General features: G+C 40.9%; 1 protein-coding gene across 7 annotated transcripts in view; it reads right to left on the bottom strand.

The window, feature by feature from the left end:
• The window catches only part of EDEM3 (ER degradation enhancing alpha-mannosidase like protein 3), a 79,097-nt gene extending 75,448 nt beyond the window's left edge, over positions 1 to 3,649 (bottom strand). For 4 of the 7 annotated variants that reach the window (XM_057727316.1, XM_057727319.1, XM_057727320.1 and 1 more), the window contains exon 1: positions 3,285 to 3,649. In XM_057727316.1, the coding sequence (XP_057583299.1) occupies positions 3,285 to 3,445 (161 nt within the window). In that variant the 5' untranslated portion in view covers positions 3,446 to 3,649. Of the gene's footprint in view, positions 1 to 1,634; positions 2,036 to 3,284 lie in introns of all 7 variants that reach the window. The other 3 variants (XM_057727318.1, XM_057727323.1, XM_057727322.1) reach the window with 2 other exon arrangements.
• Positions 3,650 to 12,854: the final 9,205 nt, after the last annotated feature.

Genomic DNA, 12,854 nt, shown 5'->3' with positions numbered 1-12,854 from the left:
CTCCTGTTATATTGAAAATACCATTTTAAAAGCTGTAATCATGGATGATGAAATACTGGTAATAATACAGCTAGCAGACAGAAAAGGACTAATTTCCAGATCCTGGCTATAATAACAGCAGAATCAAGTACACTCAAATTTGTGAACTGAACAAGGTAAGTCCTAACAACTTCTTATAAATAATAATAATTTTAAAACACCTAATCATTAAAAACAAGCTGTTAAGTCACTTTGCTAACACATTAATTCTTTATATGTTTATATGCATGATAGAATAGGGATCAAGTTATCTCAGAAAATTACGGATATCTCAAAGAATCCTTCTAGACATTTTTTTATTATATGGCAGGTGATAAAGAGCTCTTAAACAAAAAAAAAGGAGCTAAATTTTCCCTTCAAGCACCGATATCAATAAATGGAATATGGAAATTCTTTTTTTCTTCCCCTGAAATAGAATTAATACAAAATTACTCTCAAGAAGCATATTCCTGTAACTGGTAATAGTAGTGCCTAGAAATGTGTATTACAGGATAACATAAGCTTTAACTTGTTAACCCAACTTTGCAAGTATTCAAGCTTCAAGACTATGAATAACTCATGACTGCAAACAAGAAGGACACATTATTTTCCAATCCTTACATTTATGCGGCACATGATCATCACATTTCAGAACACATACTTCAAAGTGAAGATATTTAATATCCACTTGAGCTCTCTCACTTTCTTAATTACACATATGTCCTAATAATCACATTTAAATACAGAATGGTAGAATAATTACTACAGAAAATTGTTTTCTATAAGGTTTTATATCTATTCAACAACTGGATAAAAGTGTATTGGAAATCAGATCCACAGTTTAAAAATTACATCTCTATTTTATTTTAAATAATTTCTGTAAGTCAGCTTTTTCTAAAGTTACATTGCTTGCCCATATGCTACAGAAATGGAACTGTTTTATACTTCATTTTTAAGTAAAAACATTAACAACTGCTGTAGCATTTAAAACACAAAACAAAAAAATGAATTCCAGTATAAGACAACATATAACCAGGTAAATAATTCCATAAATATAAACTGCAAGCAACTGAGCAACTGCTTAATATTCGTGATCATTTCAGTCTTTATCATCAGTTTAGTCTGGGGGGTGAGGGGTAGGGAAAGGGATGGGGCATTTTCTCCTTTTTATCATAAATCATTATTTGGATTTTCAAAAAAATGGCACAGGTAAACCTAATAAATCATAGTTCCATTTCCTGAAAACGCCCAGAGGAGAAAGCAGTCAAGCAATGTGTATTTGTGGTCTGTACTTATTCTACTCTTTCCCTAGAGAAAGGCAATCTCAAATGACCAAGCCTAAATAATTGTAACTACACTTTCATAAATGATCTCAAAATTTGAGCTGAAATCTCAAGCCAGTTAAACATTTATTTTGGTCAAAAATGAGTTATCCAATGAATTTTTTTAAATAAAATTTTTTTAATAAAAAAGGGAAAAGGGGGAGTGGTGGTCAAATAAAAATACCTGCTGTCCTTCTCTTTCCAAGTCTTACAGAAGTGCAGCAGCATGGAGTGAGCACAGGCTCTAAAGTTATACAGACCAGGGTTTGAATACTGGCTCCACCGTTTACTTACTTAGCTCTGTAACTCTGAACAAGTCAACCTTGAGTCTCAATTTCCTCATCTGCAAAATGGGGATCACGTCCACCTCATTAAGAAATAGAGAGGATTACAGAGATAGTATATGTAAAGTGCCTAGCACAGAGCAGGATATTCAGTAAAGCAGTTATCAATGATACATTAAATTCATAGAGAAAATTTAAGACATTAGAGTTTACTGGTAATTATGTTTTGATAGCTGATATTTTATTTTTTCCAACAAATGTCTTCTATTGTTCTTTTATTTAAAAACTAATACCAGACTCTTGCAACAACTTAAACAATATGAAAGTCTGTATATATTGATAAAATAAAACCTGATGGTTTCACCTCAAATCCATTGTAACTCCAGGGGGTAGTCATCTTTCCATGTTTTTCTTTTTTAAAAAACAAACAAACAAACAAAAAACATGGGATGGTACTACAGATATTACTCTACAACTTGCATCTTTTTTGTCTTGGGAATATATTCTGGGTAGCCTTCCGATATCCTAACTCCTCCTTAATGTCTGAATATTATTCCATAAATATGGATGTTCCAAAGAACAGCTCTGTTCTTTGAAAATGCACATCCTTGTACACCTATTCTACTTTAATGGTGCTTTTATTTCTGTAGGATAGATTCCCTGAGATGAACTAATAAATCAAAGAGTACATACAATTTAAATTTTAGGTGACTGTCAATAAATTACAACAATTTACACTCCCACCAAGTTTCTTCTCACACCTCAACTATCCAGTCAGTACTCCATCTATGCATTGTGTTTTGTATTCACTAACCTGATGGCAAAAAATCCAGCTATTTCACTATTTTAATCTGTATCTCTCACATTTATGAGGTTGAGTAACTTCATGTTTATTGACTATTTGCATTTCCTCTTGTGTGAATTAACTCCGCATGCCTTTTGCCCATTTTCTACTGGTTCTTGGCTTTTTCTTTATTCATTGGTGGGACCTGGCGTATATTAGGAATACTGACTCTAAATTAAATGCAGTACATATAACTGATGATTTTATGACTTTCAAGACTGATAAAACTACTCTGAGTAAAGTGAATAGGTACATTTAATTGGGGCTTTTGTACACTACCATGAAATATCGTTCTACTATGAAAATACAGTGCAAGAAAACACTGCAAGGAAACGGTAACATATGTAAAGTTCAAGTTCCAATGAACGCCCCCTATTCAGTAACAGGTGTAAACATGATTTCCTCAACTCCTGTGAGATCAGCAACATTTTCCCACCTGGGAACTCAGTTGCGCGAGGAACCTAACCAGGTCTCCGATGAAAGGCAACCTCAGAACTCGCGCGCGCAGGGACGCGGGCTGTAGCCCCCTTCACGGGCCGCTGACATGGCAGCCGCGCTGACACACCCCGGCTGGCCTTAAGGAGCCTGCACATGTCACGACGGCCCGGGTGACACCCCGACAGCCCCCCGAGGTCGCAACGCGGGCGGCGGCCCCCACCTTCCTGGACCCTGTCCGCCCCGCCAAGGTCCTCTCGAGGCAACAGCCGTCCCAATCGAGACAGGAGCAGCCACGGCGCGCCCGGGTCGCAATGACAGGCACCTGGCCCGCGGTCAGCCTCGCGAGAAAACCCACCCCAGGGTGCCAGGCCCCCTTACCCAAGCTTCTGTTTCTCCTCCCTACTCATGGGTGCGGCCCCCGCCGTCCACACGGACGTGGCCGACAGCAGGCAGAGCGCCGCCGTCGCCGCCACCAGGCTCCATGGCGCTCGCTGGGGGACCGAGGACCCACAGCCCCGGCCGCCGCCGGCTTCGCTCATGGCCCCGCGGTTCCGCGCACGCGCAGCTGCTACGCCCGGCCGGTGGGACACATTGCCGGACGCCGGTGGCGGAGGGGCTGCGAGCCGTGCCGAGGCCGGGATGCGGAGGAACGCGAGCGGCCGCCGTCGCCGAGCCGTTTCCCGAAGCCACCAAGCCGGTCCCCAGCGCCAGAGCTGCCACCGCCCTCCACCCTCAGCGGCCTGGAGCGCCTCCCCCCAGTTTTCCGGTGTCGTAGTCTAGGAAACCGCCTCCCCCAACGCTACTTCCGGGTAGGGCCGCGGACGCTAAGCCTCAGGACCAACGGGGGCCGGATCGGAGAGGGGCCGGCCCCAGGGACGGGAGAGAGCATTGGAAGCGAGAAGTGAGACGTGGACAAAAGGCGGGACTGGGGCGGGACCCCTCACCTCGGCCATCCTCCGACCCGTGAACTTGAGACGTGAAAACTACCGGCCCCAGCATGCACCGCTTCCTCCGCGTCTCTCTCGCAATCAGACTCTACGGGCTAAATTGCCACCTTGGGTGGGCGCGCTGCACCCTGGGACGTGTGGTCCTTCTAGGGGAGAGGGCGCTTCTTGCGATCCCGCTTCCCTCGGCGCCCTGCAGCCAGCCCCTCTCCGTGGGCTGCTGAGTCCCGGAGAAGCCGTCAGCTCTTTATCCCTCTTCCTGCGGATACGTTTCGCTGAGGGCTGGAAGGATGAGGCTCAGACGGCCTCAGGTCAGTGCTGTACGCCTTAGGCAATAGTAGTCCTATTGGAGTATTCTACCTTCAGGGAGGTTTCAGTACTGTAACAGCAAAAATGAATTGAGGGGGAATGAATTGGAAGATTGGGATTGCTATATATACATTAATAATAAGAAAAAAGTACCAAATTGTACACTCTAAATATACGCAGTTTATTGTCTGTTAACTGTATCTCCATAAAAGTTCTTTTAAAAAAAAATGAATTGAGCCTTTTACGGCAGTGTGCTGAGAGTTTTACTTGGCCTTCTCTCACTCGTGCACTCTTCTCAACTCTAATAGGTAAGTACCACCGCCCCCATTTTGCAAACGAGGAAACCGAGGCCAGAGAAGTTAAGTAACAAGCCTCGTCACATTGCTGGATTAGATTCCAACCAGTCTCTTTGACTCGGAAGCCCTTGCCATGTAACCGTAAGAATGAAGGAGGGCACGGGAGCCTCGTACTTGATTAATGATAGTCATCTAAAAAGCTCAATGTAAGGAAACTAGTGTGAGCTGCAAAGAAAGTTTAATGAAGATTGGAACTTGCAGTTTATTTTGGTGACGGAGTCCCAGGTTAACCATTGGCAAAATGCAAAGTAAGTTGCTCTTGAAAAACCACATTGTTTTTCTTGTGTAACAATTCGGTAGGTATGCGCAGAGTTTAGGAGCTTAAGCATGACTTCTGTGACCACAGGAAATAGCTTACGCTTCCCCTCAGCAGCTCAGCTGCTCTTCCTTGATTTCTATCACCTTGCATCATCTGCTTCCCTCTCAGACCCACCATTCAGGTGACACCAGTGACTCCTCTGCCTTCATTACTCCTCGCTACTCTGTCTTAAAGTGTAGGTGTTTCCTGCATTTTAAGGTTTCTTTTTTGTACTCTATTCCTTGGTGACTCCTTCCACTCATATGGATTCAACCGTCATTTCCTTATGGTTGATTTCTAACTCAATATCTGTCCTGATCTTTAGACCCACATTTCCACCTCCCTAATAGAAATTCCCTTCTGTCTGGCCCAAGGGTAAGCTCAAATGTAATGTGTTCACTGATTCAAATTAATATGTCAGAATCTTCAATTCATCCTCCTCCTTCACAGTCTATGCCCAATCGCTTGCCAGTTATATAGAGTGCTTCTGCTATCACTGCCTTTCTTTCTACTCCTACTTCTGCTCAGTTCAGGCCTCCATTACCTCTTTCCTGAACCATCACAATGGCCTCCTCAATTATCTCCTTGCCACCCTAACTTTTCTCTGCACTGCTACCAGGGTTGGCATTCACGGACATCTGCAAACCCTCTGAACACCTTATCCCCCTTCTGCCCCTGCCCTGCACTCAAGTCCTATGAGGAAACTAACCGATTCTCATACTATATACTTTCTGTGCCTTTGTTCTTACCATCTCGTCTGCTGTCCCACCATCTTTGGCTGTAGAATACTCACTAGCCGTTAAGTCTCAGCTCAGATTCCACCTCCACAAAGTCCTTCCAAAACCTTCCAGCCATTACACGTCATCCTCCCACTGTATTCTGTGTCCTTATTATTGTGTTTTTCACAGTCAACCATGTCCACTAGACTGTGACTGCATAGAGGGTATTGACTTTAGCTTATTTATATGTACGTTCCAAAACTCTGCACTGTGCCTCTTCTATTACAGATACTCAGTACATGTTGAATATACTTATTTGTTTCCTTATGCCTTCAGTTTCCGTATCTATAAAGTGGGAATAATATAGTTTTTATCTACTTACATGGAGGCTGTAAAAACACGAGGTCACTTCTGTACAATATTTGTTATCCTTTGTACAGACCTGCAACCTGTGTTGGTTCCACCCTGGATCCTCTTTGGCAGCTTTAATGATGAAATTAGCTCAGTAAATAATACCTGTGAATTGTTCTTGGCTCTGACACAGAGAACATGGCAAGCTAAAGGTCAACACCAATCATTCAGAATTTGAAAAAGAGGAACAACGAAAGTAGAAAAATAGTCAGTGACCTTCAGTTATATTGAAATGTGGCCAAGTCAATTATTTATACTGAATTATTGGCAATAACGGTTTTCTTTGCCTTCCTGATGTTCCAAGCCTGTATAAGAAGTCAAAATTGACTAGTGACTATCACTGAGAAACAATGTTCTCGAGAAGGAGAAGTACTGGCTTTTAATGTGTAGCATTTTCTGGGTTTTTTTTCCCTTGGCTTATTTGTTTTTTAAGCTAACACTGCATTTTAAAGGTGTATAATGAGAACTCAGAACATACTCTTTGTTGACTTGCTAAATAATAAGCATCTTTTTCTCCCTTACTGAGATTCAGTTTCTAGCCAGTAGAGTCCATTTTTCACTAATCTCTGCAAAACCATAAGGATAAAAGCTGCGGCCTAAAAAGTTTTGCAAATATATCTAAAGTGGAGCCCATGCGTTTCTCCAAAGAAAACATACGGATGGCCAAGAGGCACATAAAAAGCTATTCAACGTCACTAATTATTAGAGAAATGCAAATCAAAACTACAATGTGGTATCACCTCACACCGGTTAGAATGGGCATCATCAGAAAATCTACAAACAGTAAATGCTGGAGAGGGTGTGGAGAAAAGGGAATGCTCTTGCACTGCTGGTGGGAATGTAAATTGATACAGCCACTGTGGAGAACAGTATGGAGGTTCCTTGCAAAACTAAGAATAGAGTTACCATATGACCCAGCAATCCCACTACTGGGCATATACCCAGAGAACACCATAATTCAGAAAGACACATGCACTCCAATGTTCACCACAGCACTATTTACAATAGCCAGGACATGGAAGCAACCTAAATGTCCATCAATAGATGAATGGATAAAAAAAATGTGGTACACACATACAATGGAATATTACTCTACTGTAAAAAGCAATGAAACTGGGACATTTGTAGAGACATGGATGGACCTAGGGACTGTCATACAGAGTGAAGTGAGTCAGAAAGAGAAAAACAAATATCATATATTAACACATATATGCGGAATATAGAAAAATGGTACAAATCAACTGGTTTACAAGGCAGAAATAGAGACACAGATGTAAAGAACAAACATATGGACACCAAGTGGGAAAAGCAGGGAGGGTTGGGGGGGAATGAACTGGGAGATTGGGGTACCAAATAGTACACTCTAAATATATGCAGTTTATTGTCTGTTAATTGTATCTCAATAAAAGTTCTTAAAATAAAGTGGAACCCATGGAAGTGAAAGAAAAAATATATTCACAAAGTACATTTCAAAAAAGAACCCATTTAAACCTCTTACTGGAAATAGAAATTCTTGGCTAATTGGCAATTTGTGAACACTAGGAAACTTTGACATTCATTATTTCAAAACCTACACATATTATTTTAGAACTTATATAGGAGTTAAACAAGAGAGACCTCGGTGTGTTATAACGGCGGGCGGGGAAAACACTGACGGAACGCATTAAAGAGAATAGCGATAAGGACTTTTAAAGACGATGCAAGAGATTTTAGATGCATAAAGCCAATTAAAAATGGTAAGAAATAAGAGCCATTTATAAAGTGCCCTTTAACCAGATAAGAGTTTGTTTGCACAGCCTTACAGCTTATGTAAATATGTATGCCTACCTGGTGTTCTCTTTACTTGCTTGCGTGGATAAATCAGGAAGTAGGAAGGGGTTGGAGCCCTGGTTAGAATCATACTGGATTCACAAACATAAGGAAGAGTCTCCACTGTAATACATGGCTCAGAAATTGTCCCAGGAAGCTGTGACCAGCTGTGTGAGACTGACCTACAACAGCAGTTGCCCCTAAATGACTTGAATTCTTTAGTATGACAGATCTAATTACTCCTAAAACGCTAGTGTAGAATTTGGGAGTGGTGATTTTGTCATTCCCCAAAGTGCTTTTCCTATTATTTGCGAATGTGTGGAACTTACAGAACATTTTTCTTCCTGAGAACCCAATCTTGCAAATATTAAAGACAGTACTTATTCTACATTTACAACTAGGGACTTTGGGGCCCTACGAAGAGTGCTTCTGAAAGAAGTACTCATTGAATGTTGTGGACTGACTCTGTTATTGGCTCTCTGAGGTTTCCAAATTCCAGGAAAGAGAAAGGGAAATTTGAATGATTCACTACCGCCAGCGATGTCCCTAGGGTTTTTTCCACCTCTCAATCAGAGCTGAGATCTTCAACATCCCTTCAGCTTCAGATTGTTATCTCACTTCTCAGCGGCACCTGCACCAGCTCTCTCAGGCAAGAGGTTTTGCCCTACTCATGTTTAATGTAGAGCTCACCCTTGTGGTTGGATCTCTCATTCAGTAGCCATTTTTCACTTACTTCCTGTATCAGAAACAACTCCAAGTCACATGGCTCTTCGAAAGCCAGTGCATTTTGCCTCTGGCCCCTCTCCTAAATCCACGTTTTGTACAACCAATATAGTTTCTGCTTCACATGTTAGTCTGGCCATGGGGTTTTAAGTCAGCACCAGTCAACAACATTCTGCACAGCTTGCATAGGTAGCTTAATAGCCAAGAATGGTGGTTCTGAGCCAGCTCTGCTGCTTATTGGCAATGATATCTTAAGCAAATTATAGAACTTTTTGTGCCTTAGTTTCCTCATTTGTAAAATGGGAATAATAAAGCTACCCCATGTTCTTTAGGAGGATTAAACTGTTCAATTGTTGTATTATCTTCATTGTAGGGTTGTTGTGAAGATGATAAGATGATGTGTATAAAGTATTTTGCACAATTTGAAAGAGCTCAATAACTAATAGCTATTGATATTCTCATTATTATGGAGTAGAAAAGAAAATTTGCCACTTAAAGAGCAGGATTCAGGATGCAAATGTACTATTCTTAGTCCACTGCTAGAGATGAATGGACTTTGTTATTTTTTTAATTTTTATTTTATATTGAAGTATAGCTGATTTACAGTGTTGTGTTAGTTTCAGGTATACAGCAAAGTGATTCAGTTATACATATGCATATATCTATTCTTTTTCATATTCTTTTCCATTATAGGTTATTACAGAGTATGGGGTAGAGTTCCCTGTGCTATCCAGTAGGTCCTTGTTGATTATCTGTTTTATATATGGCAGTGTGTATATGTTAATCCGAAACTCCTAATTTATCCCTCCCCACCACCTTTCCCCTTTGGGAACCACAAGTTTGTTTTCTAATGGACTTTGCTCTTATTTATAGAACTAGCTCTTGAACAAATATTTTCAGAGCTTTCCTATCTCTTCTTTGGGGGCTTAAACTCAATTTTAGCATCCTAGGACACCACATTTTAATACCTAATATTTTTCTGTTCTTCCTCCATGTCCCCTCACATCGCTTCCCTTTCCTTCCTGTTCCTACTCTTCATCTGACGTGGACACGTGCACGCACATGTGCACGCACACACACGCACTTGTTTTGTGCCCACTGCTGAGCACTGAACTTCAAATCACACGACTTGAGTTCTCAGCCTGGACCTGCCATTTACTATTCTGTGCAAGTCAGTTTCTCTATGACTCAGTTTTCCGTTGTGCTTGGTTTTTTCATTCCATGTGGCCAACATGGGCCGAAGTTCTAGATGTGGAATCACATTAGTGATCAGTGGTTAAGAAGAGACAAATAACTTGCAAATAATTTAATTATGCAAAACTGCTGGCTTGTTTTTGGTCGATAGTGACAGCAGCTAGAATATAGGAATGGGGATGAAAATTAACTATTCTCTGACAACGCCATAACCAGTTTATAATTAAACCAGTCTTAGGCCAGTTTCTGTCATACAGACATTTGTTAAACATTTGTTTAGCAAGCAGAGCCAAGGTAACGTATACCATCTGTTCTGGGAGTCTGATGAAATGCCACATCTTGGTCCTTTTGGATTCTGCAATCATGACCTTGCATGAAAGTTTCACCGGAGGCATGTGAGCACTATTCCAGAGCCAGGATTCTATCACCCTTTTAGTAAGCATCAACCAACTGGAAGCCCTTCATCCCACACACCATTTCTAATGGCCCAGCTTTTTACGACTTGTCATGCCAGGGTGGGAATACCTCTAAAATATTTTAGCTAGTCTGTGTATCTTGGAAATCACAAATTCTATCAATGAGAGACTATTTCTAATATTCATTATGATGACTAACCACTAATTTCAACAATGAAAATTCAAATTTTTGACATTTGTTATATTAAATAGAATGAACTTTGGTCTTATTAGAGATAAGATGGAGAAATGTACTTAGTACCTATCTCTATAGAGAGTCTTCCTAACGAGATCTCTAGCTGCCATCCTGGAGTGGGCATTTTGATGGGGCAACTGACTGCACCTCAAGTGCATTTAACCTAACCCATTCATAATATCATACGGTCTATGGTAAAGAATTTTAGGTATAGATGCAGACATCATCATGATAGTATTTACAAAGGATATATAGTATGCCAGCTATGTCCCCCCTCCCTTAACACATGAGAATTATTATCCTTGTTTTACTGATGTAGAAAATGAAATTCAGAGAGATTATATCACTTTGCACAGGTCAAAAGCGGGGAAATGGCACAGTCAAGATTTGAATACAAGTCCAGACCATTTCTATCATATTAGGATGACCATAACTTCTGGTTTGCCTGTAAAAGTCTTGATTTACAGCATTGTCTTATTATCCTGTCCCATTAGTGCCCCCTTTCATTTTCAAAAATGTCCCAATTTAAATAATAACATATAATCACCCAAACTGTTATTACATGGCCTCCAAAGTCCAGGGACCTCAATCCCCTAACTATGTCAGATTCTCTCAGATATATGAACACACCACAGCAGGTGCTCCTGGTCTGGCTTTTTCTTTCCCCATCATACTATTTCGAATAAAAGGGAGAAAAAACAGCATAATTAGGTGGCACAAATTTGGGAAAAGAAAACCCTGCTAACAGGAAATACAACTCTCCTCCTTTACTAAGAAAGGTGTAATAATGAGTCACCAAGAAACTGGACGGACTAAAGTAACTGATTATAAAATGTGGTAAAAATTATACGAAGAATAAGGCCATTATTGAAATTAAGCTGTATTTTCAACCGTGTTTGCCCAAGAACATTCATATTGACTAAATTTGGTGTCTGTTTTGTCTGTTTCCATTTATCCTTACTAAGAGAGAAAAAAATTACACCCAATTTTTACCACTTTAGGTATAATATAAAAATCATACCTTTGTTTACAAACTTTCAGCTATAAAATAAATGTTATGGGGATGTAATGTACAACATGGTGACTATAGTTAATACTGTATTTCATATTTGAAAATTGCTAAGAGAGTAGATCTTAAAAGTTCTCATCACAAGGAAAAAATTTTGTAACTGTATGGTGACGGATGTTAACTAGACTTGTGGTGATTGTTTTGCAATATATACAAATATCAAAGCATTATGCTGTCACTTGAAACTAATGCTATGTATCAATTATACCTCAACACGCGCACACACACGCACACACACACACAAACACACACACACACACACCCCCCACACACCCCCCTTCAGTATAGAATTAGATTTACCTCAGTTGTAGGAACTAGAAAGCACTTCTCTAGAATTCCTTGAAAATTTACTCAAAGAGCATTTCTTCTCTAAGCAATACTAAAATCCCTTACCCTGCCATGAGCCTTTCTTACAATGATAACTACAGCTGTCTGTGGATGTATGTGGGTTGAGAAACGCGGACCTTTGCTCCTCTGTGGGTTTCCCACGCAAGAGACATATCGCCACGTGACCCAGTAGTGAGCGGGCCTCCAGAAGTAAGAAGCGCTCTTGTGTGAGGCAGAGACAGCCCTCTGTCACTCATCATCCCATGACTGGGTTGACTCTCAGAGGCTATTGTTTCATTGTTTCTCCTGGTCCCCTCTCTGAAGTGTACTATTCTCTGTAGCTTCTGCTGCGAGGTTAAGCTGCAGCCACAGCCTCTTTCCACCTCTGACGTTGCCTGAAGTCTTGCCAGCAGTGGGCTGGCAGCAGTGGCTGACTGAGAACTTTCTAGGTAGCCAACAAAGCCATCTAGACAACCTGGAATTCCCTGATTAATTCTTTGCATTTTGCCCTAGGTTTCGGTAGATCCAGTCTCTTTCTTTAAATTCTAGGACGCTTTTGGGGGTCAAGAGTGGGGAGGACTGGAGGAGAAGACAACCGCACAGTAAAATCTGTTACTTTGGGAGGGGAAATAAGTCTTTTGAGTAGGGAATGCTATAAAGGATAGAATACGGTTTGTGTGAAATTTACACCTATTTGATTAATAATAAAATGTTTTAACTCTTACCTACGTCTTAAAAATACCCACTAGGCATTTGCAGTGTCATGGTCAAGGTGGGGGGGTCCTGGGAGTGTTTCGAGCGGGAAGATAGGAGAGATTTTGTCTATCTCATATTTCGCAAAGAAGAAAATCTCACTCTTTCCTAATCTAATACATGATCATGATTCCCAGCCCCGCCTCTTCTTTTGCTGGGATTTTAAGAAAATGATGGCTAGTGTCTGATGAATTCGAACACTATTCTGTGTGTATTGCGTGTATACATTATTTTTTTGTCCTTTTAACAGTTCTGTGAAGTAAGTACTATCACAATTCGCATTTTCCAGATGAGGAAAGTGAGACACCAAGAGGCCCTCGGCGAGTCATTGAATGGCAAAGCCAGGTTTCAAACGCACGCAGTCTGGTCCTGGAAGCAGCATTCA

The sequence above is a fragment of the Hippopotamus amphibius genome, chromosome 3 (genome assembly GCF_030028045.1).
Source record: "Hippopotamus amphibius kiboko isolate mHipAmp2 chromosome 3, mHipAmp2.hap2, whole genome shotgun sequence".
Lineage (NCBI taxonomy): Eukaryota > Metazoa > Chordata > Mammalia > Artiodactyla > Hippopotamidae > Hippopotamus > Hippopotamus amphibius.
Note: the sequence above shows the minus strand (reverse complement) of the source record. Positions and strands in the feature narration are given on the sequence as shown.